This window comes from Anthonomus grandis, chromosome 13 (assembly GCF_022605725.1).
Source record: "Anthonomus grandis grandis chromosome 13, icAntGran1.3, whole genome shotgun sequence".
Lineage (NCBI taxonomy): Eukaryota > Metazoa > Arthropoda > Insecta > Coleoptera > Curculionidae > Anthonomus > Anthonomus grandis.
Window position 1 is genome coordinate 5,675,714 of NC_065558.1, and position 26,382 is coordinate 5,702,095.

The following is a 26,382-nucleotide window of genomic DNA, read 5'->3' on the forward strand; positions in this document are numbered from 1 at the left end:
GCAACTAGGTACTGGGCAGTTAAATTCTGAAACAAACTCCCAGCCCAAATACAAGTAAAAGCACTACCAATTTTAAAATTTAAAGATGATGAAATTAGAGGTCTGTTAATTGCTCATTCATTTTATTCCTTTGATGAATCTTTAAACAGTAGATTTTAATATATTTCTATGCGTTTTTCTAGTTTAATATGAATGTTATTTTTCTATACCAAATTTTATCTGTATTTTATTTTATAAGTGTTTCTAATTCTCTACAGTTTTAACCTTAGGTAAAAATTAATTGTATTGTATGTAAAATCAAGTTATTGTATTAGTGAGCACACAAAATTTCTCTAATGTTACATGTGTAGGTGTATTTGTAGCATTAATAACATGAATAAAGAAAATAAATACATACCAAGCAAGGCAGCTACTGCCAAAGCCCTATGTTCGCCAGTTCTTTCGGGTGAAACTGCCCATTCACAAAGAAGTTTTACTATAGCATTTTCCTGATCCCCTAAGCCACTAAAAATCTGCAAAAAATTATTAGTAAAAGCAAGCAGTTTCATAATAAAATGGCTACTTTGGCATAAAGGGTGTCCAATGAGTTAGTCGAATCCATCCGGTCAAACCTGTGGCGATCCAGAGCATCTAACGCTGCCAAAACTTTTGTTGTTACAGTTCCTGGAATAAAAATTTATATATTAAGAAAATAAAATATGAACTCACTCCTGGAAACATCCTGCACATGCCTGACTTATATAAATTAACTAACACCTTACCTGCAGCACTGGTTTGGAACTTATCAGTACACCATTTACCCTCCGCTCGTTTGCTTCTCTCCCTGATAGAGTTTTCGGCATGTTTTATTTGTTTTTTGTAAGTATTCATGTCACATCTAGCCGGCATCGGTAAAGATGATGGAGCTAAAATAGTAATTTATAATATTATGAATTACATATTTATTAACTTTACCTATAGGGAGGTGATCCAAGGGAGATCCATGCCATTGAGTCCCATTACCAGAGGGACACCAAACTAGAGCAGTTGGACATTCAAGGACAATAGTATGGATTATTGTGCTTAGTTGGAGGACTGAAAAAATTTTTAGAAAACTATATGAAGATTTTTAATTGTGGATCTTAAGAAACTGATCCCATAACTTTATAAATTGGGCAAAGGTAGCAAAAAACAAGGTTATATAGCGCCCTAGAAAAACTTACCAATATCCCTGTGGTGTTGGCAATTCTGATATTCAGCCAAACTATTATGCAAAGGATTAGGAGTGGCCTCTTTTTTAACATCACTTTTTTCACCCTCCTTTGATTCAGTTTTATTTTCTCCTGTAGGTGATGTAATTGAGTTAGCCTCTGTCACAGTGTTCATCATAAAATTGAGCTTTTTAGTGCAAAAATGGCACAAACGTCTTGACAATAATTCCGATTGCACAAACTCATCCAGATATTGAAGAGTAAGTGGTAAAAAGATCCTTAGGGTTCCATCTTCTTGAGATTGATTTCTCGGTTTGTCATGTTTCTCTAGTAATTCAATAATCCAAGTCAGTACTTCTTGTCTATCGATCAAGCCTTCCTCGTACATGTATTTTAGTAGTCTGCAGCAATAGCTCCAATGTCTCAATGCAAGTTTTTGTTCAGTTTCATTGTTTGCTAGGGCAGTTAATGGGCAATTGGGAGGCGGAGGTTTTTCAATTTGTGAATAATACTCTTGCAGTTTTGGCACTTGATCTTTAAGAAACTTTAAAAGGGTACTTGTCCATTCTGCAAAAAAAGCATAATAATGTAATGAGACACAATAATATAAGATAAAATCATACCAGTAGTAGGATCAGACATTTGTCTCTTCTTTATCTTGGCTTCTGAAACAGCAACAGTATAGGCAGAACTCAGCTTAATAAACCAAGCGGCCCTCATTAAAGGAACTTGATATTCAGTGAGTAACATAAAAATTTCCTCTTTTTTATTAAACATCGGAGCTTTCTTTGAGAGAATCATTAAGGCCTTGCTACCGGCAAGATCCTTGAACCAAGCCTCCACTTGAGGTTTCGACCTTATCGTGACTGGCCAAAAGTTGTCTTTCGTATTGATTTGTTGCCTTTTTCTGCCCGATTCTGGCATGGAACTCAGCTCTTCTTTGCGGTTAATGATTGCATTAAAATATGCTCCAACCTAACCAGGAAATTTATTATAAAAATTCTGATATAATAATAATAAGTAAGTAATAAATAAAAGTTTACTATGGAATAACAAAATATTACATAAAAGTAAATTCATTACTTAACATTACAATAAATGTATACATGAATCTAATAGAAGAGCCTTGTATTCGTTTCACAAAAAGTTTAAAATTAGTGGTCAACAGCAGGAATATGATGAATTTGTATTTTTGAGACATCAATGTGAGTACTTAAGAGAGTTGTGCTATCAACAATATATTAATAAGGTGGAAATGAATCTCGCTAGCAATCCGAGGTACTTCTGGTCATATATTCGGAATAAAAGAACTGGTTTTAGCCTTCCCTCCAGAATGACATACAATAACAGGATTAGTATGAATATCTCAGATACTGCAGATATGTTTGCAGAATACTTTTCATCGGTCTATTCGGATGAGCAAGTCAATGACATACCATCTTTTGATATTGATAAATCAATTTGTCTGAGCAATTTAACTCTGTCAACGCAGGATGTTTATGAGGTTATTACTTCCTCTAAGAATAAGCTCTGCTCTGGACCAGATGGGATTCCGGCATTTTTCCTAAAGAAATGTGTTTGTGTTCTTGCAAAACCAATACTGTTCATTTTTAACAAATCTCTAGGTACTGGTTCTTATCCCACTCTCTGGAAGAGAAGTTTTCTAAGACCCATTTTTAAATCTGGTAGTAAAAATGAAATTTCCAATTATCGAGCTGTGTGTAACCAATCTGAGTTGCCAAAGCTGCTTGACTGCCTGGTGAGTCAGGATAGGCCAGGTAGGATTGCCTGGAGTTTTAAATCTTTATTTAATCCTGAGCAATTTGTATTTATAAAAGGCAGATATACTGATGCTAATTTGGTGCTGTATGTCAACTACCTCTACCGCAGCTTGGAGAAGGGACTTCAGGTTGACTTAATATATACAGATTTTTCCAAGGCTTTTGATAGGGTTAACCATGGGGTACTCTTGCAGAAGCTTAGGGCTTTAGGTATTGTGGGGCCTCTTCTTCAGTGGATCTCGGGATTTAACAGAGGTAGAACCCAGATTGTTAATCTTGGAGGTACATGTTCCTCTGAAATTTTGGTGCCATCTGGGGTGCCACAGGGCTCTCACTCAGGTCCTGTTTTGTTTTGCCTCTTTTCGATTGATTTAGTTTGGAAACTTCAAAATTGTCGTGTGCTAATGTTTGCTGATGATGTGAAGCTATTTAGGCATATCACATCCCTTTCCAATGCTGTGCTCCTGCAAAAAGACCTTAATTTGTTCTTTGATTGGTTCCACTTGAATAGAATGGCCCTTAATATCAATAAGTGCCATAAGATTACTTTTTCTAAGCAAAGAAACCCTATTGCTTTTCGTTATAAAATAAATAATGTAGCAATTGGTGTCAAAACAGAGGTTTCTGACTTAGGAATATTTATTGACTCGAGGTTGTCTTTTAAAAGTCACATCAATAATGTGACTGGTAGGGCAATGAAAATGCTGGGTTTTATCCAACGGTCTACAACTGATTTGTCTTTGTTTACTTTTAGATTACTTTATTGCTCTCTAGTTATGGCTCAATTGTGTGGTCCCCGTCGTATAACTGCTACATTGAGCAGATTGAAAAAACTCAAAATAAATTTTTAAGGGTGGCTGCTTTTAGATGTGGTTACAGGAGATAGGAGTATTACGATCAGTGGGTCAGGGATAACCTGAACTTATCCACATTAGAGTCACGAAGAACATTACTCAACTTATGTTTTATGCATAAGGTTTTAAATGCTACTATAGATTGTCCCGAGTTATTGTCTCTTTTTAAACTTAGGATGCCTTCCAGATTGAATAGACAATCAGAAATATTTTCAGTCCCATTCCACCGTACCAATTATGGTATTAATGAGCCAATTACACGAATAGCTTAAAGTGCTAAGGACAGATAAGCTTTTTTGACTCTAGGATTACATCTTTTAAGGGGCAGTAAAAGAATATTATTTTATAGGGGCTTTAATTAATTAACTTATCTACACCTTTCCTTGATTTATAGATGGTTTTGTATCTGAATATATATTATGTTTGTATGGGTATGCTATGTAACACTTTTGTAAATGGATTCCGTAAATAAATAAATAAATATTTCTTTTTAAAAGTAAAAATTGAACATGCTCTTATGAAGAGTTTAACAGAAATACACCCTGATAGGCGAATGAGTTTTTAAAACCTTCACTTCTGTGTAGTGGTATTTGAAATTTTATGATATTTGTTAGGCTGTGATTGTAAATCTTGTGTTACAAAATCACAAAATCACAGTTCACAAAATCTTGTGAAAAACTCGGAATGATATTTCGGTTACCCAGACTTGTAAATTCTATAAACAAACTGTATCACAATGTAAAGCTGCTCTTTGTTCATATTTTAGTATTTTATTTTGGTGTAATGTGGTCAAATTTTCATATAGGTCCTATTCAAACAAATCTCAGCAGAGCTAATGGAATCTTGTTCTTTATTTCAAGAATGAGGTAATTGTAAATAACAATATTGCAGTAATTTAGCGGTAACCAAACAAGAGTCAATGAATTTGATATTATTGGGCCAATTATATTTAAATTGATAGTTTAAGGGGCCATCAAAAATTACACCAAGATTCTTTGCTGAAGCTGAATAAGGAAGAACAATGTTTGTTTATATGTCAAGTATTAAAATTAAATTAAAGAAATTGTTTTTTTAATGTATTAGAACCTCTGAGTAAGTGTGTGCTTATCAGCATTCAAAATCATCTGATGTTGTCTTGATCTAAGTATCCAGTCTATTAATTTACATCTTACATTAACATGCATTATAATGAGGAAAGCAATCTACATAAAGTAATAATTAAAGGAACTAAAAATATTAAACTAGACAATAATTACAAATTGCTAGAGACAGTATTTAAAATATAATATTATAATGGATTTCTTTTAGAACCCTTTTATAGGAACACAAAGTGTAGACATTACAAAAAATTAATACCAAATTGCACATTAAAAATTAAAGAGTTATTTATTTTTTAAACAGAAGAATTACCTATTTTCCTTTAATTATTATGGTCTCATATTTTAAATACAATTATTACAACTGTAATATAGGAAACTTTAAATTAAATTTATGACAATAATTTATAAGAAACTTTTAAAGATGGTTCTAAAATTCTTCAAGCAAAGTAATAAAAAAATCATTATATAGTTCTGGTACTAAAACCATGTGAAATGAATTCTTCTTGATTTAAATTCCTATATAAAAAATTAAAGAGCATACAAAATATATATGAATTCTTATGTATAATAATATTTCATGCTAAATTTTGAGGGCTAGAATGTCAAACTAGATCATATAATTTGTGTCTAACCCTTTATTTCATCTTGTTGCAAATTTGCAACATAATCCTAATGTGTTTAGAATTTTCCTATCCTGTAAAAGATGTAGTATTTCTGCGCTGTATCAAATATGCTACATACCTCACAATGAATGTCGCGATCGGCAATATTTGAAGATTCATTGTTCAGTGTATTGTAAACAGCTAATGGGTCGTATCGTATAAATAAACGTTATTGAGTTATAATTCAATTTAGTGTGAAAATATTATATGAGTGTGTACTGTTCGGTCTATAAATCGTCTATAAATAAATATTTATAGACAAATAATTTTTTTCCATAAAAAAAGTTCTATAGGTACTTGAACTTATACGTAGCAAATTTGCAACAATATGATATATTGGCTCTATAACATACCTTTTACTTGTAGAAATGGAAAGTCGAAATACTAGAAAGCCGCTTACTGATGACGAGTTAGCCAGTATATGGGATAACAGGGACTTCAGTGAGGATGAACTTGAGGAATTTTCTGACATGGATAGCAGAGATGACACCGAGTTTGATTCCCATCTAGAGGAGAGCTCTGATTCGGATGATAAAGAAATGTCCAAGCAGCCATATCAGAAAATCTCTCGGAAAATCCAGAAAATGTACAATCCGAAATTTTTCAAAACAATATAGGACCAAGTGTATCAAAAAAAAGTAAACCCTCAATAAACATTACATGGCACAAAAAAATCTTCAGATTCCTGATGGAGCAAAAACATTTCATGGACAGACTGATCTTTTAAAAGAAATTTTAGATTTAAAGACACCTTTTCAATTCTTTACCTATTTTTTCTCAAATGACTTATGCAACAAAACTGTACAAGAAACAAATTTGGACAGTGTGCAAAAAATCCAAATAAGCCAGTGAATATAAATATCACAGACGTTTATAAATTTTTAGGAGCTTGTTTATATATGTCAGTCTCTAAATTGCCTAGAACACGATGTCACTGGAGACATGATATAGGTACAACTAACATTAAAAATCGTATAACAATCAACCGATTTTGAAAAATTAAAATCCGTCATACATTTCAATAATAATAAAAATAATCTTGACAGATCTGATCCTCAGTATGATCATCTCTATAAGCTCACTAGATGCCCTAAATGAAAAATGTTCTTCCCCTGGAGGGCAAGCTATCCATTGACGAGCAAATTTGCGCAACGAAAACTCGACACCACCTAAAACAATATAATCCAATAAAACCACACAAGTGGGGTTTCAAAATTTTTATGTTATGCGACACCTTTGGTTTTTCCTACAATTTTGAAGTCTACACTGGCTCAAACTTTTTTACCCGAAGAGCCAGATCTCGGAGCCAGCGCCAATGCAGTTGTCAGACTGGCTAGGATAGTTCCAAATAATTTAAACTATCAAATATACTGTGACAATTACTATACTACATTACCGTTTTTTACCTACATGGCGAGAAGGGGCATTCATATGCTGGGCACTATTCGGCGTAATCGAATTCCTTAAAGTAAACTAACTGAAGAAAAGCAGTTCAAAAAAACAGCTAGGGGCACGTCGGAAGAGTTTGTTACCACTAGTGATGGAGTTGACCTCAGTTTAGTTTCCTGGAATGACAATAAAACGGTCACCCTTCTCTCAACCTGCTATGGAGCTGAACCTTTCAAGGAGGTGCAACGATTTGATAAGAAAAGAAAAGAAAAGGTGTCTGTTTCTTGTCCAAATATTATATCAGAATATAACCAACATATGGGAGGGGTGGATATGTTAGACAGCCACATTGGAAGATATAAGATTCCTCTAAAATCCAAAAAGTGGTACCTTAGGATATTTTTTCATTTTGTTGATGTAACGGTTATAAATGCTTGGCTTTTGTCAGAAAAAGTCAATAAAATAAAAGGAAAAACTAATGAGTTTAATCAATGGGAAATTAGGCTGCAGGTTGCAGAGACGTTATGTCTCATAGACAGCTTAAAAATTAAAAAGAAAGGCAGACCTTCCTCATCAGTTGAAAAAGAGGTAGCAGCGAAAAGACAATGAGGGCCTGTGCTACATGTTCCTCCCAAAGACATTCAAATGGATAATGTTTCCCATTGGGTCAAGTATGATATTGCACGACAAAGATGCAAACTGCCGGGCTGTAAAGGTTTTACCCACTTCAAATGAAAGAAAGAAAATGTGCTATATTATGTAAGACAACAAAATCTTGTGTACAAGCATCCTAAAAACTAAAAAAATCCAAATTCACTTTAAATTTCAAATTTCAAACAAACATAACATCTAAAACACTTTACCATAAAATTCACACACATTACCAAAATTAATCATAACAAAACAGATTGAGAAAAAAAAAGCATCTTTTTGATAAATTTCATTAAAAAATAAGTAAAGCTGTCAACAAAACAGAATTTAGAGGAAGTAAATTAAATTATTTAACAGGAAACAAAACTAAAACACTAAAATGATGTCAGAGCACAGGTTAAAAGGTATCATTAAAAAAATTGTCAAGGCTATGATATGCCCTGGATAATAAAAGTGATTTTAATTCCTTTTTGAATCTCTTAACTTCTAAAATTTGTCTGATACATAGACGAACATGGTTGTAAATTTTTTTGCTAAGGTATGTAAGTGAGTTCTTGGTGAGGGAGGATGTAGGGATTGGTAAGGGAAAATCGTTAACCTGGTGAGTCATATGACCAGTGTTAGAGGGAGGTTTAGGACATTTTTTAATAAAAGTAGCTGTTTCTAAGATAAAAAGAGAAAAAAGAGTTAGGATTTTTTGAGATATAAAGAGAGGTTTACAAGAATTTCTTAACTCAGCGGAACATAGGTATCTAACTGCCTTTTTTTGAATCACAAAAATTATGTTTAATAATCCCTTGGTGCTTAAACCCCAAAAAGGCAAGCCATAACGAAGGTGGGACTCAATAAGAGAAAAGTACACTGAACATGCAACTACCCCTCCCAGCTCATGCCCCGCCATTCTTACTGCAAAGCATCCAGAGGATAATTTTGATGCAAGATTTAGGATATGATCTTCGAAGCAAAGGCGACCACCAATGGTAATACCAAGGAACTTACAGCTTTCTTTGTTTTGCAAGGGGGAGTTTTCACTAAACATAAGGCCCTGAACGTCACACTTAAATCCCATAATAAAGGTTTTGCCCAGATTAAATACAAACCTGTTTGCAGCACACCACTCCAATAAAATCTTAAGATCCTTAAAAACTTGGGCTCTAACATTATCGGAATCTCTATGATTCCATAAAATGGTGGTATCATCAGCAAACTGAACAACTTTGCCCTGCAGTTTTAATGAACCCAAATCATTTACATAGAGCAAAAATAATAGTGGTCCTAACACTGAACCCTGAGGTACTCCAGTTTTAAGGGAACTGGAATCGGATAAACATCCAGATACTGTAACTCTTTGGGTACGATTAGACAGATAGGATTCCAGCCATTGCAATGCCACACCTCTAAAGCCATAATTATTGAGCTTAAACAGCAGTATTCCATGATCTACACAATCAAATGCCTTGGATAAATCGCAAAACACTGCCGCCGCGGACTCTGCGATATGCGATAAGTGTGGTGTTTATTTATGTATTACAAAAGATAAAAACTTTTTAAGGCCTTTTTTCTCCTAAAAGCGTAATTTTTCATTTTTTCATGCTGTTGCAAATTTGCAACGAAACAAATTTTGTTAAAAAACAAAAAAAAAACTAATAAAAACCTTTTTTATGACCATCTATTACATAGTTTCATTTTTTTTTCCTAAATATATTTTTTTTTCCACCCGCAATAAAATCATGCAATCAAGGGCTAAAGGCCTGCACTAAATAAATTATTTACTAAAAAAACACACAAAGAGGGAAGGCCCCATTAATGTACCTCAAATGCAATTACCTTGTTAGCGGTAACATTACAGTTCTTAGCGGTCCCAAACTCATCGCTCAGGTGTGTCATGGTGGGAAATCCATGTTTAACATTAACGCTGTTCAGCTCGTCCTCCTTCTGCTTGGGTTCCTGGGGATAAACGTCCGGCGGCCCTATCCGGGGCTTCTTTAAGGGTCTCTTTTCGTACAGCATACTGCTACTGAACATCCTGGGGCAAATATTTAATTTTACATTAATTTACAACATAATATTTAATGAGTAATGAGGATATCCTCGATTTTTAAGGAATCTGTATTTTACGGTGTTTAATTCATATGTGTGGGTAAATATTTATTTAAAAATAAAATGGTAAACTACGGAAAAAGTTCAATAATAAACAGGTCTGACATCTGTCAATGGTAAAATTTGACATTTCAATAGGGTAAGGTCATTAAAAAATATATGAGAGCTGTTTGACAATTATAACGTTTGCTAAGGTTTGAGTATGTGAAAGGTGTGTGGGCGGCCCTCTGGCGGTTTTATTGTGAACATGCTAATGAAAGCCCGGTCACTTTAAAATATGTAGTCGTCGTCATCTGATAATAAATAATTAATTTTATGTCAAGGAAATTTGTATTTTTTATTAGATAGAACTGTGTTATTCGTTCGTTCTTGTTAATTTTGCCAGTCGTTTATTATTTAAAGTGAATTTCATCTGTCGAGTTCCCATCCACATTTCGCGAGTCTATTCATTATTTATTAAGTTGGAGGGCAATTTAAACAAAACGACTGTTATTACTTTTGAATTTATGCGAACGATGCCTATAAAATTATTCATGATAATTGTTTTTGGATCCTTTGAAACGACCTGATCGTTTATTTATTTACTTATTTAAATGGTTTTTTTTATAACTTAGGTCAAGGTCTTCAGCGAAATATATTTGTTGCTTAAACATAACAATTATTGTAAATTAATATTTTTATCTGCCATTTTGACAAACCGTACATTTTTCCCTTGATATAAAGTGCAATCCGTCACCTGTCACTAGCATGACAAATATGACATTTGACAATTGGTTATATTGTGAACATACTGAAAGAAAGCCCGGCTCATTTAAATATAGGTCGCATCCAAAGAAGGAAATTTGGAAGAAAGGGAGGAAAGGGAAAGCAGTGCACAACGGTTGTATGGGAAGAACCCTATAATTATTTTAAATGATTCAAAGGCCCTAATCCTACTTTCATGGTAGAAAAGAGACCCTTTAGGGAAATTTAGGGCTCAGACTAGGATGTAGACATTCAGACTGTGCGCGTTCCAAATTCCAGTTGGCAGCTAAACTCGATTCAATTTCGATTTCATTTGGCGATAGTCGAGTGTACGATACGGTCGCTCGCCTGATTCCGCGTCGGTTAGCGTCCGTAAACGCGTCCCGACGCCGGTTTTCTTTACATTTATTTTTCGTTCCCTTTAATACCCCTACACCGAAACTCCCCGAATATTTCTAGAGCCCCTGCTTTTTAAGACGAAAGTAGATTATTTAATTTTTTTTTTTTAATTATTTTATTATTTGATAATTGATAAATAAAGGCGGATTATGATTTAATCCCAAATGACATAAACAATTTATAAATAAAGGCATGACACCGGTGTGCGTGGTTTATATACCTTCCGTTCGGTATTAAGCGAGAAAAAAAACGTGTAATTTCTTTTGAGTGCTAATGGAAAGTGAGTTTAATTAATGGATATGGAGTGAGTTGTTAAAAATATTGTGAGTTGTGAGTTGATTCTGGATGAAGGTGTTTCGGCTGGAAGAAGTCAGGTAATAAAAGGAAATTTAGGCAAGATTTTTTGGGTTTAACAGAGAAGCCTAGTAAGAATTAAAATTTCATGAAAATTACAAATTGATAATGAAATTGTTTAAAAAAATTAATGGCTTTTTTTATGGCTTTTTTAATGGCCTCATTTTAATGTTCTGTTAATTGAATTGAGCAAACCAATGACACCAAAATGTAATGTAGAAAAAAAATTGTTCACTTTTTTTGGTACATTCTGTCCTCAACATTTAATCCGAAGCCAGATTAAAGTAGAATCCCGAGAGTTAATCAAAAAATCTGCTTTAAACCGCCCTTAATTGAAATAAGCAAAAAAATAAAATTAATGATTTGCTCGTCAACTTCCGGCCTCACTTTTGATAAACAAAGTTTATGTACCTACTGACGAGGTCTATGTGGTGAAAATCTGGTTATTGAATTATGCAATTAAAGAATTGGTAAGAACTTTGAAATTTGGAACCTATTAGATATGAAAATTGGAATATTAAAAAAATAAAATACCATTAAATTATAGTTAAAAATGAAATCAGTGTGGTAGCGGAAGCCTTAGAAATCAGGTAAAATTTATTTTATTTATTTAAGCAATAATTTTTTATGCATTTATTTAGTGTTAAAATGAATAAAATTGTTACAAGGGTTTTCAATATATATTAAGATTTTTGTAAGGCCTTGGTAAAGCCATGGTACTTATGATATAATATCGACCTATACGGTTGTACTTATAGTGACCCTTCTAAAAATATCCTCGTATACAGGGTATTTTAGAACTATGGGATCAAACTTCTGGGGGTTGTTCAGTGCAACAGAAGAATCCATTTTAGTATAGGAACCCATGTCTGAAAACGTCACTACGCCACTACGGCCCTAAAACGCGTTAAAATTTATAAAAAAAAATTAATTACCAAAATAGGATCTGCTGCATTTATTTTTACCTTTTGTACATGATACCATAACAACAATTGTTTAAAATCAACGCTTATCAATGTCAATTCTCACATTTAAAAGTTTTATAGCTTACAATTTTTAAACATTTATTGCTAATGGAAAACTTTACCAATCAAGAGTTGGCGGATATGCATTTGGCATACGGAGCAACAAACTACAATGCACGAGCAGCATCGCGGTTGTTACATGAACGTTATCCCGAACGTATCCTGGAAAATGTTTATTGCGGTTCATCGGCGGCTCGCTGAGACAGGCATGTTTAAGACCAAGATGCAACTGGTGTTGTTCGAACCGTAAGAACGGTCGAATTTGAAGAAGAGGTGCTTCAGCGAGTTGCCGATGAACCATCAAATAACACACGTGACGTCGCTATATGAATACGAGTAACGCTTCGGTCTGGCGGGTACTACACGAGCAACAACTCCATCCTTACCACTTTCAGAAAGTTCAAGGTATGACTGCAGCCGATTATCATCCTAGAGTTCAATTTTGGTCGATGGCTTCTGGATCACATCATTGCACAACCAAATTTTTTACGATATGTTTTGTGGACCGATGGAGGCTCTTTCACAAGAGACGGTATTTTTAATAGTAGGAATAGCCATGTTTGGGACGAAGAAAATCCTTATGCAATATTTCCAAGAAAACATCAGAATCGTTGGTCTGTCAACGTATGAGCAGGCATTGTTGGTGATTATTTAATTGGGCCATACCTTCTACCGGAACGGTTAACAGGACCTATTAATCTGCGTTTCTTGGAGGAAGTTCTCCCGGAACTCCTTGAAAATGTTCCACTAAACGTTAGACAGCAAATGTCGTTTCAGCATGATGGAGCGACGGCTCACTTTGCTGTACAAGTACGCGAGTATTTGGCTCAGCGGTTTGGGCACCGTTGTATTGCCAGCAGATGTGGAGCAGTTTCTTGGTTTCTTAGATTACCCGATTTAACGTCGCTCGATTTTTTCTTGTGGGGACATGTAAAGTCTTTAGTCTACGAAACTCCAGTAGAATAAGAGCTAGACTTAATTGGACGAATAACAGCAGCATTTGAAATCATTCAAAACGAGAATCACATTTTTAGTGTAGTCCGCCGAAATCATGTGCGGCGTTTAAATCGGTGTATTGAGGTTGGAGGAAGACATTTTGAACAATTGTTGTGATGGTATACAAAAGATGAAAATAAATGCATCAGATCCTATTTAGGTAATTAATATTTTTTCTAAATTTAAACGCGTCTTAGGGCCGTAGTAGATGGATTCTTCTCAAATGGATTCTACTGTTGCACTGAACAACCCCTAGAAGTTTGATCCCATAGTTCTGAAACACCCTGTATACCCACATAACTTCACAAAATTTCGAATTTCTGAACGGTTATTAGAACTGTCACAAAAAAATAACATACTAACACAACATGTCAACAATGAAAGGATTAAACCACCATTAAATATGCAACAAATACATTATTGGTTACCAATAAAAATAACCGTTAAACGCTATAATATAGAATGGCCCTTCCAAAGTTACCACCGCTGAGTTGTTCCCCGAAAATGAACCAGGTGTTGGAGTGCCCCCTGGTGGACGCGGTCGCCAACAATCTCCTGGCCCCGGTGAAGACCGAACGTCAGATCCTGGAGAATTCCATGCTGGAGGATGACCCCAATGCGAACTGCGCAGTCGTACCTGAACGTTCCATAAAGGAGGTGGGGCCTCGGTGGGGACCACAGCACAAGGGAGCGCAGGAGCTTGCTAACTTATATAGTCGAGGTGAGTTTAGGGTGATTTTTTATAGGTGGAAATGTAAAATGAAAGTAAATATTGTAATAAAAATAATTGTAATGGGATCTCAGTGCTCGACTTCGTAGGTCAAATAAATCACAAATATAAGACGCACTTTATTCGCTTTAGTCAACTAAGCTTGGATAATAAAAATAGAAAATAAATTGCCAGCGAAAAAACAAAAGAAATAAAAGAGAAAAAAAAACAAATAAAAAGCACTAACCCGGACTTTTTAATGTAATCCAGGCGCTACATACACTTCTTTACTAAACAGTATGAAAGGAAGTAATAATCATAGAAATCATTAGAGCTAAATGTTAATTTTTTGAGACAATATTCACATTCAGGATAAATCTGGCAAATTTCTCTAGGAACGCATACAAGATCCATGCAGTAACTTTGAGTAAAGAAATACGTCAAATCTAGTTATACTTTGATAGAAGCTTCAACAAACTTTACGTAACAATTACTGAAATACAATGCATAACTTAAATGGACGTGACTCACCTTTTCAAAAAGAAAAATCCAATTCCTTCTTGGGGTACGTAAGAATGTCGAATCAGTCATCCGATAATTAATATCCAAAGTGGGTATGCATTGGTACCGTAATTAAAAAATCAAAATGAAAAAAAAAAGAAATGGGATTAAACTATAATAATAATAATAATAATAATAATAATAATAATAATAATAATAATAATAATAATAATAATAATAATAATAATAATAATAATAATAATAATAATAATAATAATAATCGAGTATGTCCAATTCGGTAATTTTTAAGGTCTATATCGAGGTAGTATGTCATGTCCAGGTTTGTGTGATTTTATTTGCTTTCTTTTCAATTTTACATGGATTTGCTAAAGATTATGTTTAAAAGAAAAGCATATTTATATATCATAGTATGTTACATATTATGATTTAATATATTATTAAACGTTTCTCTGTCCGTCCGCTGTATCCAGTCTTTCACATAAAATTTAAAATTTTTTTGATTTATTTTATCTTTTATATGCCCCGGAACCAAATTATAAATCTTAGAGATATAGAATCTAAAATATCGCTGACCAATAGTTTTTTCATTTCGTGGAACTACAGCGCTTTGATTTTGAGCTCGAGTAGCATATGAATGATTCACATGTTCAACTGTGATTTTCCTTTTATGAAGATTTAAAAGTAACTTTTGAACATATAATTGTTTTAAGTCAAATATACCAGCAAGATTGTATAGCTGATCAGATGGAAACAGTTTGTCTTTATCATAGATTATTTTTAAAATCCATTTTTGAACAACTTCAATGGAGGACATATGGCAATTTCTTAATCCACCCCATCCGCTGAGTCCATAATTTAAATGTGATTGTACCAGAGCAAAGTACAATGTTTTTAAGTGTTTAATATCCATAAAATCCTTAAGTCGTTTAAACTTAGATATCAAGCCTCTTAATTTGTTTGTAAGTTCACCTGCATGTATATCCCATTTTAAGTGCCGGTCTAATGTTATACCTAAATACTTTATGGAATTTGCTTCTGGTATCTCAAAATGCGAGTTTATATTAAGAGGACCCATCAGAGGCAAGTTATTAGTGTAAGATGTAAATGTCAAATACTTTGTTTTAGAGGCGTTTAAAGACAGTCTGTTTGATTAAAACCAAGAGGAAGTTTTTCTAAAATCAGCTTCAGCGTTCTCTTTTAAAGAATTCCATGAATGTCCTGAATAACATATGGCAGTGTCATCAGCGTAGCTTACTATTTCCCCCAAAATATCAATCTTAAGTAAGTCATTTACATATAATATAAATAATAATGGGCCAAGTACAGTGCCTTGGGGTACCCCACAGGTTATGTCTGCGAAGGAGCTTTGTACTTCATCGATCTTGACAAGTTGTTTTCTATTTTTTAAATAACTTTCAACTAGTTTATGAACTATTCCTCTAATGCCGTAACAATTTAGTTTATCTAACAAGATTTTGTGATTTACAGTATCGAAGGCTTTAGAGAGGTCAAAAACTAATAGATAATAGATTACACTATGTTAAAGGTAGAGGTGGTTACAATATCATATTCACGAATGCGTGTATACATTAAAAAGAAACTTGTAGACAGTATACTGAACCGACATGTAGCCATTGTTGTCAAACGCTTTACTTTACTCTAAAATGGTTAAAAATTAACACTTTCTTTGAATTAAAACTCAATTTAAGTATCTCCAAGAGTTTCCTTGTGATCCTTGAAAAAAGTATTGGAAAAAATTTACTTGAAACAAAAAGTCTTATAGTCAAGTTAGTTTTTGACTTACAATTAAATTTTTTATACACTATTAATCTATAGAGTGGTCATTATAATATAGTAAAGGAATTACCGTATTATCTTAAATAGCTTGGAAATTATATGCAAAAATGTCTAAGAGTAATGAAAAAAATTAATTTTCTCATTTTATTTCAAAAATCTTAAATCTTTGTACCTTAGCAGGCTAAAATGGTTCTAGCACAAAGAGTACTAATTCCACAAAAATGGTTTATATATGAAATTATGACTGAAAAATCACACTTTCTTTGAATGAAAACTTAATTTAAGTATCTCCGGAAGTTTCCAAGTGATCCTCAAAAAATCTACTTGAAAAAATGAACTTGAGACAAAAAGTGTTCTAATTAAATTAATTTTTGACTTATAATCACATTTTTTATACAGAACTAAATTAAAGAGTAGCCACTATAAAATAGCAAAGAAATTACGGCAATATCTTAAATAGTTTGGAAGTTATATGCAAAAATGTCCAAGAATAATGAACATATTTAAAGTTCCTAATTGTATATCAAAAACCTCAAATCTGATGAAGAGTTGAATCTGAGTAGACTAAAATGGTTCTAGCTAACAAAATATTAAGCCCACAAAAATGCTTCATATATGAAATTGATCTTGAGGAACCACCCTTTCTTTGAATGAAAACCTTATTTAAGTACCTCCAAAAGTGATTCTTGAAAAACTAAAAAATCTGCTCGAGTGCTCGGACTTCAAACTATTTGCCAATGCCTCTAGTTCGGAGAGCTGTCTACAAGTCTCGCTGTGCAATTATATACAATTAAATTTGTTCAAACTTAAAATCAGACGTTTCGTCTTCCAGAAATCATCATCAGCTTAATATTCGTGATTATGGTTTGAGGTTTTTTATTTTAGTTTTTATAAGCTTAGAGACCTAAAAAAAATATTTCTTAAGGAATAAGGAAAAACATTTAGCTATCTTTATCTTACCCGTGTTATTTGTCATAAGTTTATCTGTGTCTCACTTTTTGCACTAAAAAAAGAGAACAAGGCTCCCGCTTATCTTAAGACTGCACTAAAGAAAATCTCTATATTAGAGGATTTTTTTTTTGATTTTTTGACATTTGAATGTTAAAAACTTAAATTCCATATTGCCGGTATATCTATGATAGGTAAGTATAAAAATAGATTTCGACGTAATAATATCGTAAAAACCCTTTTATCTAGGTGTAGATAAAGATAAGCTCACGCATACCTATTTATAGAAACTGATTTTTTGATTGAATCATTGATAAGCCTATAATATCTATCCGATAAGCATGAATGGATGAATTTCATTAACTTAAATTCAAAGGAAAAACCCATTTTTCAGTGGAAAATACTTTGGAAACCCTCATTTGGCACCGTGACCGAAATTATTTCTGACTCGGGTCCAGGGTTGCCAGATTGACATTTTGAAAAAAAAACTTAAATTGTTTCTATTTTTATTGTTTTATTTAAGCTTATACAGGGTGGATTATATTCAAGATTCATGATCTCGGCAACTGTAAATGTTCAAATTTGCAAAAAACTCCGAATAGTTCCGGAGATAAACCGAAAGTTCAAAAAATCTCTTACATATATTTTTTTATTGCGGTATTGAAACCTAAAGAAGAAAATAAATGAGGCCTCCTTGTTTATTGTTTCATACACTGACAGGAAAAATATTTAATCTCGTCCAGGTACTATCTGGATCGGAAAATCCGGCAACATTACGCGGATCCGCTTATAGTGGCCAGTTTAAGTGAATGAAATTCCTTCATGACGGACGATTTATAGTTGGCGACATTCTTTAAATACTTTGATCGTCAGTCGGCTAAAGACCTGAATGAATTTTAAAATAAGCATCTTCGTTTAATAAATTTTTATTGCCGCTAATAGTTGAATTAAAATAAACAAGTTGTCTATGAATCCTCGCCTACGCGAACCAATTAAACCGCCTCGACTCGCATTAATTTCCCTGGATTGCGAGAACAAACAAAAAAAAACAATAAAATCCACAACGATCCGGTCATCATTATCGAAAGCCGATGTTAAGTCTAAAAATATAACGGGGTTGCCAAACACTTGACGGGGTTGCCAAACACTTGACGGGGTTTGCTCAATAAGACTGTTGTTTGTTAGGCTGTTATATGAATGGATATAGGTAATTTTTTTTTATAATGTTATTTAATTATTTACTTGGGGTTTGATCCAGAAAATTATTTTAATTATTAAGATATGACGTTCAAATTTTTCCGAGAAGATTTCCCATGCTTTCCAGGGATTGGAAATGATTTTCCAGTAATTTTAGACATTCGACGTCATATTTTATGACCAGGTACTGATTTTTCATGCCATTTTAAAGTAAAGTCTTATTTTATTCCTGGGAGTTGGCGTCATTCATTTACAAGTGTGAAACTCTTCAATAAAACAAATATTAACAATTAGATCAGCATTTAAAATTAATTTAATATAACTTTTTTAAATTAAAAGTCATAGGGGTCTAATCATAGGGTTACCGATCAACCAGATCCTCATTACCACGAGCTGACAACCGATGCAATCCAGTACTCTCCAGCAATGCAACTCAATCTTCATCTGTAATTAGGGAACGTACCCGGAACCCTCTTGATCCTATAAGAATCCCGAAGAAATAAGGCCACAACCAAGTCCCACCAAGAACAAAAAAAATATCAGCAAGAAAACTTACAAAGGTTAAAGTTCAATTAACGGACACACCGAATACAGACGAGATTAAAAATCAAGAAGCAAGAAAAGCAGAGTAAAACAAGAAAAAAGCAGCTGCGAATGCAATAACTAATGATACTTACCAAATTAAATAAAACGCCTGAGTTTCAGGAAAATCCACATATTTCTGGTCGAAAACCAGCGATAATGTCCGATGTTAGCCATTTATCGAATATTTAAATATTGAAAGAAAATAAAATGCATCTCTATAAAGTGATTATAACTCACTCTTGAAAACAATGTTGGGGCAGGAATTGTTGGACATAGTCCCATGACAATGTGAATGGTGGTAATTATTTAACACTGCTCCAAAATAATGTCGTGCCTGCTTTAACAAACTTAATTCAGCAAATCCAAAAGTTAAAGCCAATATCTTATGGTTTCAGTAAGATGGAGCACCTTTCCAGTACCAAATCAATGCCCGGCAATAATTTAACCGAATATTTTCAAATGTGTGGATAGGGAGACGTGGACCGATGCGGAATGGTCAGCACAATCTTCTGATCTAACATCATTAGACTTTTTTTTATAGAGATATGTCAAAAATATTTTCTACAAAACTAAATCCCTCGACTTATGTCTCAAATATTTTGAAATATAGGGCCAAAGGATTACACGTGTTTGGACAGTACTAAGCATCACGATCAGATCTATTATAAGATAGAAACAGGAATAATAAGCTTTACGAAGTTACACTCAATTTAGACTAGAATTTCAAACTAATTACTGCAAAAAAAAGCTGCATTACATGATACAAATCAAGTGAGGTTCAAAATTAAAAATGTCATTCACAGAGTTGAGAACTGGACTTTTCTTGCCTTTTGTTATTTCCGACTTTTCTAGAAGGTCTAATTTTTTATCTTTATGTTCATGTAATACATTGACATTCTCATGTATGGTAAAAGAATGTCCTATAGATAGACAAAGTCCCATAGCCAACCCAGAAATCTGTCTGAAGAATCGTCCGTAAAATTTAAAAAAGTTTTGCATCAGTACTAGATTCAACAAGGTTATCGGATTATTTCTTACTATTAACATGGCTAGTAGGCTCAAAATTGACAATTTACATCTAATATCACCCAAAAAATGACAGGACCCATTAATTTCAAAACAATTTTGAAAAATTATCTGCTAAACTAATTCAAGCCATAGCTGAAAATTAAGTCTCTGTGATTTCGGAAAATGCTTAAAATATGCAATTTTTTTAGAAAAATTCCCAAAAGAATATTTTGATTAAGTACTTCCAAGCAGTTGATTAAATTGAATCATCTTTACAATGAACAAAGAGAAAAACTGACTCAACTGCCTGGAAGAATATTTTAATTTCTTAGGGGCAGTTTAGTGGATTCAATCATTTCTTAGTTAGCAAAGAAGTAATTGACTCAACTGCCTGGACGAATATTTTAATACTAAATCTAGCCTTACAATGTTTTAAAAAACTTTGGAACTGAACGATATACGGGATTCGATGGTTTTACAAAAACTATCAATCGCATCGAAAATTTAGTTTGATCATTAGATTAGTAGTATCAAAATTCTAACGATTCTAAAAAAAAAATTAGTTGAAAGCAAGTACCATATCGATGGGTTAATTGCGATTTTCAACAAAAGTTTGACGGTTCTAATGACGCCAAATAAATTTAACTAAATTCACTTTTTTTTCCGGATATTTTTCATGAAACCCAATAAAAGAAACACCTGTTCGTGCTCGAGCCCAATAAAATAGATGATCGGGGAAATTGTCGCGTAGTTTTGTCGATTTGTGACTATATAAACCACGGGGGCATAACATCCAAACAACCATGAATTATATACCAGATTTTAACCCGAACGATAGACAAAGAAAATCAATTTTTTCGAGGGTATTTCATGTTTGGTTGTTTTCCAGGCAAACGGACCCAAGAATGCATTTGCGTGGCGATCTGCTTAACCCTCATGGCTGTGAATCTCGTGTTCATTGTATTCAGACAAAGCCCCATAGCCAACCCAAAAATCTGTCTGGTTCTAAATTGACAATTTACATCTAATATCGCCCAAAAAATGACAGAACCCATTAATTTCAAAACAATTTTGGAAAAATATCTGAACTAATTCAAGCCATAGCTGAAAATTAAATCTCTGTGATTTCAGAAAATGCTCAAAATATGCGATTTTTTTTAGAAAAATTCCCAAAAGAATATTTTGATTACTTCCAAGCAGTTGACTAAATTGAATCATCTTACAATGAACAAAGAGAAAAACTGACTCAACTGCCTGAAAGAATATTTTAATTTCTTAGGGGCAGTTTAGTGTATTCAATCATTTCTTAGTTAGCAATGAAGTAATTGACTCAACTGCCTGGATGAATATTTTAATACTAAATCTAGCCTTACAATGTTCTAAGAAACTTTGGAACTGAACGATATACGGGATTCAATGGTTTTACAAAAACTATCAATCGCATCGAAAATTTAGTTTGATCATTAGATTAGTAGTATCAAAATTCTAACGATTCTAAAGAAAAAATTAGTTGAAAGCAAGTACCATATCGATGGGTTAATTGCGATTTTCAACAAAAGTTTGACGGTTCTAATGACGCCAAATAAATTTAACCAAATTCACTTTTTTTTCCGGATATTTTTCATGAAACCCAATAAAAGAAACACCTGTGCGTGCTCGAGCCCAATAAAGTAGATGATCGGGGAAATTGTCGCGTAGTTTTGTCGATTTGTGACTATATAAACCACGGGGGCATAACATCCAAACAACTATGAATTATATACCAGATTTCAAACCGAACGATAGACAAAGAAAATCAATTTTTTCGAGGGTATTTCATGTTTGGTTGTTTTCCAGGCAAACGGACCCAAGAATGCATTTGTGTGGCGATCTGCTTAACCCTCATGGCTGTGAATCTCGTGTTCATCGTATTCAGACAAAGCCCCATAGCCAACCCAAAAATCTGTCTGGTTCAAAATTGACAATTTACATCTAATATCGCCCAAAAAATGACAGAACCCATTAATTTCAAAACAATTTTGATAAAATATCTGAACTAATTCAAGCCATAGCTGAAAATTATATCTCTGTGATTTCGGAAAATGCTTAAAAAATGCAATTTTTTTAGAAAAATTCCCAAAAGAATATTTTAATTAAGTACTTCCAAGCAGTTGACTAAATTGAATCATCTTTACAATGACCAAGAGAAAAACTGACTCAACTGCCTGGAAGAATATTTTAATTTCTTAGGGGCAGTTTAGTGTATTCAATCATTTCTTAGCGATCAAAGAAGTAATTGACTCAACTGCCTGGACGAATATTTTAATACTAAATCTAGCCTTATAATGTTCTAAAAAACTTTCTGAAATCAAATATGCATAACTCTGGAACTGAACGACATACGGGATTTGATGGTTTTACAAAAACTATGAATCGTATCGAAAATTTAGTTTGGTCGTATGGTTAGTAGTATCAAAATTCTAAGGATTCTAAAGAAAAAATTAGTTAAAAGCAAGTACCATATCGATGGGTTAATTGCGATTTTCAACAAAAGTTTGACGGTTCTAATGACGCCAAATAAATTTAACTAAATTCACTTTTTTTTTCCGGATAATTTTCATGAAACCCAATAAAAGAAACACCTGTGCGTGCTCGAGCCCAATAAAATAGATGATCGGGGAAATTGTCGCGTAGTTTTGTCGATTTGTGACTATATAAACCACGGGGGCATAACATCCAAACAACCATGAATTATATACCAGATTTTAAACCGAACGATAGACAAAGAAAATCAATTTTTTCGAGGGAATTTCATGTTTGGTTGTTTTCCAGGCAAACGGACCCAGGAATGCATTTGCGTGGCGATCTGCTTAACCCTCATGGCTGTGAATCTCGTGTTCATCGTATTCCACATCAGACTGGAAAGACTGAGCGCCATCTTGGTGGCGGCATTTTTCGGGATCCTCACCGCCGATTTTTGTTCTGGATTCGTCCATTGGGCCGCCGACACTTGGGGTTCGGTGGAATTACCCATTATTGGAAAGGTAAGTTATTCTAACAATTTAACTCCCCCTATCACAGGATTCCTGGTCTTACGCGTACCACAAAGATATTCCTAAGACGTATTTAAAATGTTTCTCTGACATTTCGTCGTTTCTCAGAACATTGAAGTTATTTTTGGACCCAAGCTGGATCCGCAATTTAACAAAATGATGATAAGTTAGCGACCTTTCGCTCTATATTACGTTTAAAACGCGCGGCGACAACACACACTGGAGGTCAAACCGTTTTAATTTCGGGGTCAAACCGGTTCACTTTTAGCTTATTTTCATAGTTTTAACACGTAAGTTAAATCTCGATAATAAAAAGAAAATCGATAAGCTGTAATTCATCCGGGAATTTACCACCTGCCTTGTCCCAGTTATATCCGGAGCCACTCCTACAAGTTTCTCGTGCATCCCAATTTGTGTGGAAAAAATATAAAAATAGACGGACATAGGGCGGTTAGAGGGACGAACCCTATTTTCTGGATTAAGGGCTGGTTTAGTGACATTTACCTGGATCACGACACTTTAGAAAATTTATATCGTTTAGCTGCGGATATATTAAACAAATATTTGGTTTTTAAATGATTGGGGAAAAGTTGAGTCCCACTTGTATTAGTAGCAAAATATAGTGATGGTGTGTTTGGATACATCCGCATCTAAATCATCTACTGCAGTGACGAGAGTATTACTGGATGTGACACTTCATCGCTCTCCACTTTTTGATTCCCTATAGTTCTTCAATGTTACGACTAGTCCTTCGTTTATTCAAGCTACTATTACCCTGAGGCTATTTTTATCAATGGATAACCTAATTACACCCTCAAAACTAATTTTACCCCCGCAAGTGAAAGGCTGCGTGGGTTTACAATACATAACTAAATGTAATTATATAGGCACCGATGTCAAACAAACTTTAACCACGCAAACGGTATGGCTAGCATGTTGCATTTTCGTTCCCTTACTTGCCCTTTGTTTCCCAATAACTGCACTGCCGCATAAACTTTATTATGGCGTGTTTCTCCGGATCCTGGAAATGTCTTTGAACTTCTCGGTGTTTTATTTTTTTTCGTCCCTTTCAGAATTTCCTCCGTCCGTTCCGCGAGCACCACATCGATCCGACGTCGATAACCCGCCACGATTTTATCGAAACGAACGGCGATAATTTCATGGTGACCATTCCGTTTTTGGGTCGAATGGTTTGGGACTTTCTCGCCCTTACCGAAGACGAGGTCCAGAGGAAGTTCACCTGGAACAGCTACGTGTTCCTGTTGGCTATATTTGTCGCAATGACTAACCAGGTAAGCATTTGGAATGAAAATTCTGTTGCATTTTTTCCCGTTCGTTAATTGTGAATTAAAATCTTTTACGACTACTACAGGTATATATTTTTAATGTATTTATTTACAACTAAGTATTTAAATCTCGCGCCAATATTACGAACTTTACGTCAGTGGACTGACAACCGACTACCATTGGCGATGCGGCTTCTAATATACTCGGCAGAACAGAAGGAATTTTTTTTTTTTCAATATCTTGTATGAAGTTGAAAAAACGCTGAAATAGGTGTCTAACCAAATTTTCCAAGGAATATGTGTAGAAATTTTCAAATAGGCATCTGGTCAATTTTTTGAGTTATGAACATTGGGTCGAATATACAGTGCTTCATTTCAAAACGATCCACCCTTACCTTTCTTAAAAAAAAAATATACAGGGGGACGTTTAATTATGCATTTACTGAAGTTCTGTCAATCACCTCCTCACCTCCAGCTAACCTCACTTTAATATGTCAAATGGGAACCCCATCGTGTGATACATCATAGTAAGGAGCGTACAATTCTCTATTCAACGGTACCAAAAAAAAATTAAATCGGTAAATGTGTAAGCAAATAGTTAGCGAAGATGTCTAGAAATAATGAATATTAGTAGAAGTAGTATTTTATTCAGTAAACTTTGGCTGTGATCAATAATTTATTTCTCTAGATTCACAAGTGGTCTCACACCTACTTCGACCTACCCTCGTGGGTGACATTCCTCCAGGAGCACCACGTGATCCTGCCACGAAGACACCATCGCATTCACCACGTGGCGCCCCACGAAACTTATTTCTGTATCACCACTGGATGGCTAAACTGGCCCTTGGAAAAGTTACGTTTCTGGAACATTCTGGAAGTGTTAATTGAAACGGTGACCGGATGTAAGCCGAGGGCGGACGATTTAAAATGGGCGGGAAAAAGAAAATAGTGTTACTTATTCTTTTAGGCTTATAGTTCATTATGTGGACCAGGGACTCTTTTTATTTTGTATACATTTTTGCTTTGATGTCCTCAAGATTTCGAGAAAGTCAGTATTTTTATGCTATTACTTCGCTTTATTGCCAACCGTGCGTCGTCGATTTTGACGTATGACAGCTGTCACAATCAACTCACTCTCTTTCCCTTCAAGTCCAAGTAGCGCTAACTTAAATTAAGAGCGTGACCGGAACTGTTCTATTAATATATTGGGTGGTAAAACATAAATTTGACAATGTTGCGTGACATATGTTAAAACTCACGGATTGACAGAAGACCGTAAAGATGACGGTGAATGCCTTTCAAACTCGCACATTCCATTTAAGGGTTTCTGTTTAAGTAGTATATGGAATTCCCATAACGATATCTTTATTTGACAGTTCAGTACTAACAGCTGACAACTGAATATTAAGGAATTTGAATATAGACTAGATGGCGCCATCATTTTCGAAGAATTGACAAATGACAGCTGTAAAAACGGGGGTTGTCAACCAAATTGTCCAGAGAATATGTGTACCAACATTCAAACTGGCGACCTGTCAATTTTTTGATTTATGTGTCGAATTTATAGGCAAAAAATTCAATTTTTTCAAAAAAAAAAATCTCAAAATCTAGCAGAAATTTGGAAAAACACTGAAATAGGTATCCAACCAAATTCTCCAGGGAATATGTATACAAATTTTCAGAACGGCATCTGGTCAATTTTTTGAGTCGTTACGCCCAAAGTAGCGCTAACTTAAATTAAGCACGTCTACGGAACTGTTTTATTTGTATATTGGTGGTAAAACATAAATTTGACAATGTTGCATGACATATGTCAAAAGATGACGTTGAATTTCTCACTCCTCTCAAACTCACACATTCCATTTAAGGCTTTGTATTAAAGTAATATCTGGAATTCCCATAACGATATCTTTATTTGACAGTTTAGTACTGATCTTTAAGCAACTCATATATAGCCTAAATGGCGCCATCATGTGCGAAGAATTGACAAATGACAACTGTCATAATGAGGAGCCTTAGAGCCTAAACAGCGCCCTCTTTGTTTAGCAGCGAG

General features: G+C 34.1%; 2 protein-coding genes across 4 annotated transcripts in view; one reads left to right on the forward strand and one right to left on the reverse strand.

Moving 5' to 3' along the window:
* Nucleotides 1–9,833, reverse strand: part of LOC126744244 (mediator of RNA polymerase II transcription subunit 12) — a 49,939-nt gene extending 40,106 nt beyond the window's left edge. For both annotated transcript variants that reach the window (XM_050451611.1, XM_050451610.1), the window contains exons 1-7: nucleotides 9,455–9,833; nucleotides 1,814–2,165; nucleotides 1,203–1,757; nucleotides 955–1,074; nucleotides 762–905; nucleotides 563–663; nucleotides 398–512 (exon numbers count right to left, since the gene is read on the reverse strand). In XM_050451611.1, coding sequence (XP_050307568.1) covers nucleotides 398–512; nucleotides 563–663; nucleotides 762–905; nucleotides 955–1,074; nucleotides 1,203–1,757; nucleotides 1,814–2,165; nucleotides 9,455–9,652 — 1,585 coding nt within the window. In that variant the 5' untranslated portion in view covers nucleotides 9,653–9,833. The remainder of the gene's footprint in view (nucleotides 1–397; nucleotides 513–562; nucleotides 664–761; nucleotides 906–954; nucleotides 1,075–1,202; nucleotides 1,758–1,813; nucleotides 2,166–9,454) is intronic.
* Nucleotides 9,834–10,803: 970 nt separating this feature from the next.
* On the forward strand, nucleotides 10,804–25,912 carry LOC126743924 (plasmanylethanolamine desaturase). 2 transcript variants are annotated; one of them, XM_050451204.1, is made up of 5 exons: nucleotides 10,804–11,244; nucleotides 13,707–13,966; nucleotides 22,823–23,034; nucleotides 24,117–24,335; nucleotides 25,018–25,912. In XM_050451204.1, the coding sequence occupies exons 1-5, from the start codon at nucleotides 11,216–11,218 to the stop codon at nucleotides 25,276–25,278; spliced, it is 981 nt and encodes a 326-aa protein (XP_050307161.1). In that variant the 5' UTR covers nucleotides 10,804–11,215; the 3' UTR covers nucleotides 25,279–25,912. The 2 variants fall into 2 exon arrangements, with proteins under 2 accessions (XP_050307161.1, XP_050307162.1); XM_050451205.1 differs by lacking the exon at nucleotides 10,804–11,244 and adding an exon at nucleotides 11,702–11,814.
* The last annotated feature ends 470 nt before the right edge of the window (nucleotides 25,913–26,382 follow it).

Bases quoted from the DNA above. Each gene is read 5' to 3' on its own strand.
- LOC126743924 (XM_050451204.1), top strand. From the start codon at position 11,216: ATGAAGGTGTTTCGGCTGGAAGAAGTCAG. The intron at 23,035-24,116 runs GTAAGTTATTCT...CGTCCCTTTCAG, and splicing joins AATTACCCATTATTGGAAAG to AATTTCCTCCGTCCGTTCCG. The intron at 24,336-25,017 runs GTAAGCATTTGG...TTATTTCTCTAG, and splicing joins TTGTCGCAATGACTAACCAG to ATTCACAAGTGGTCTCACAC.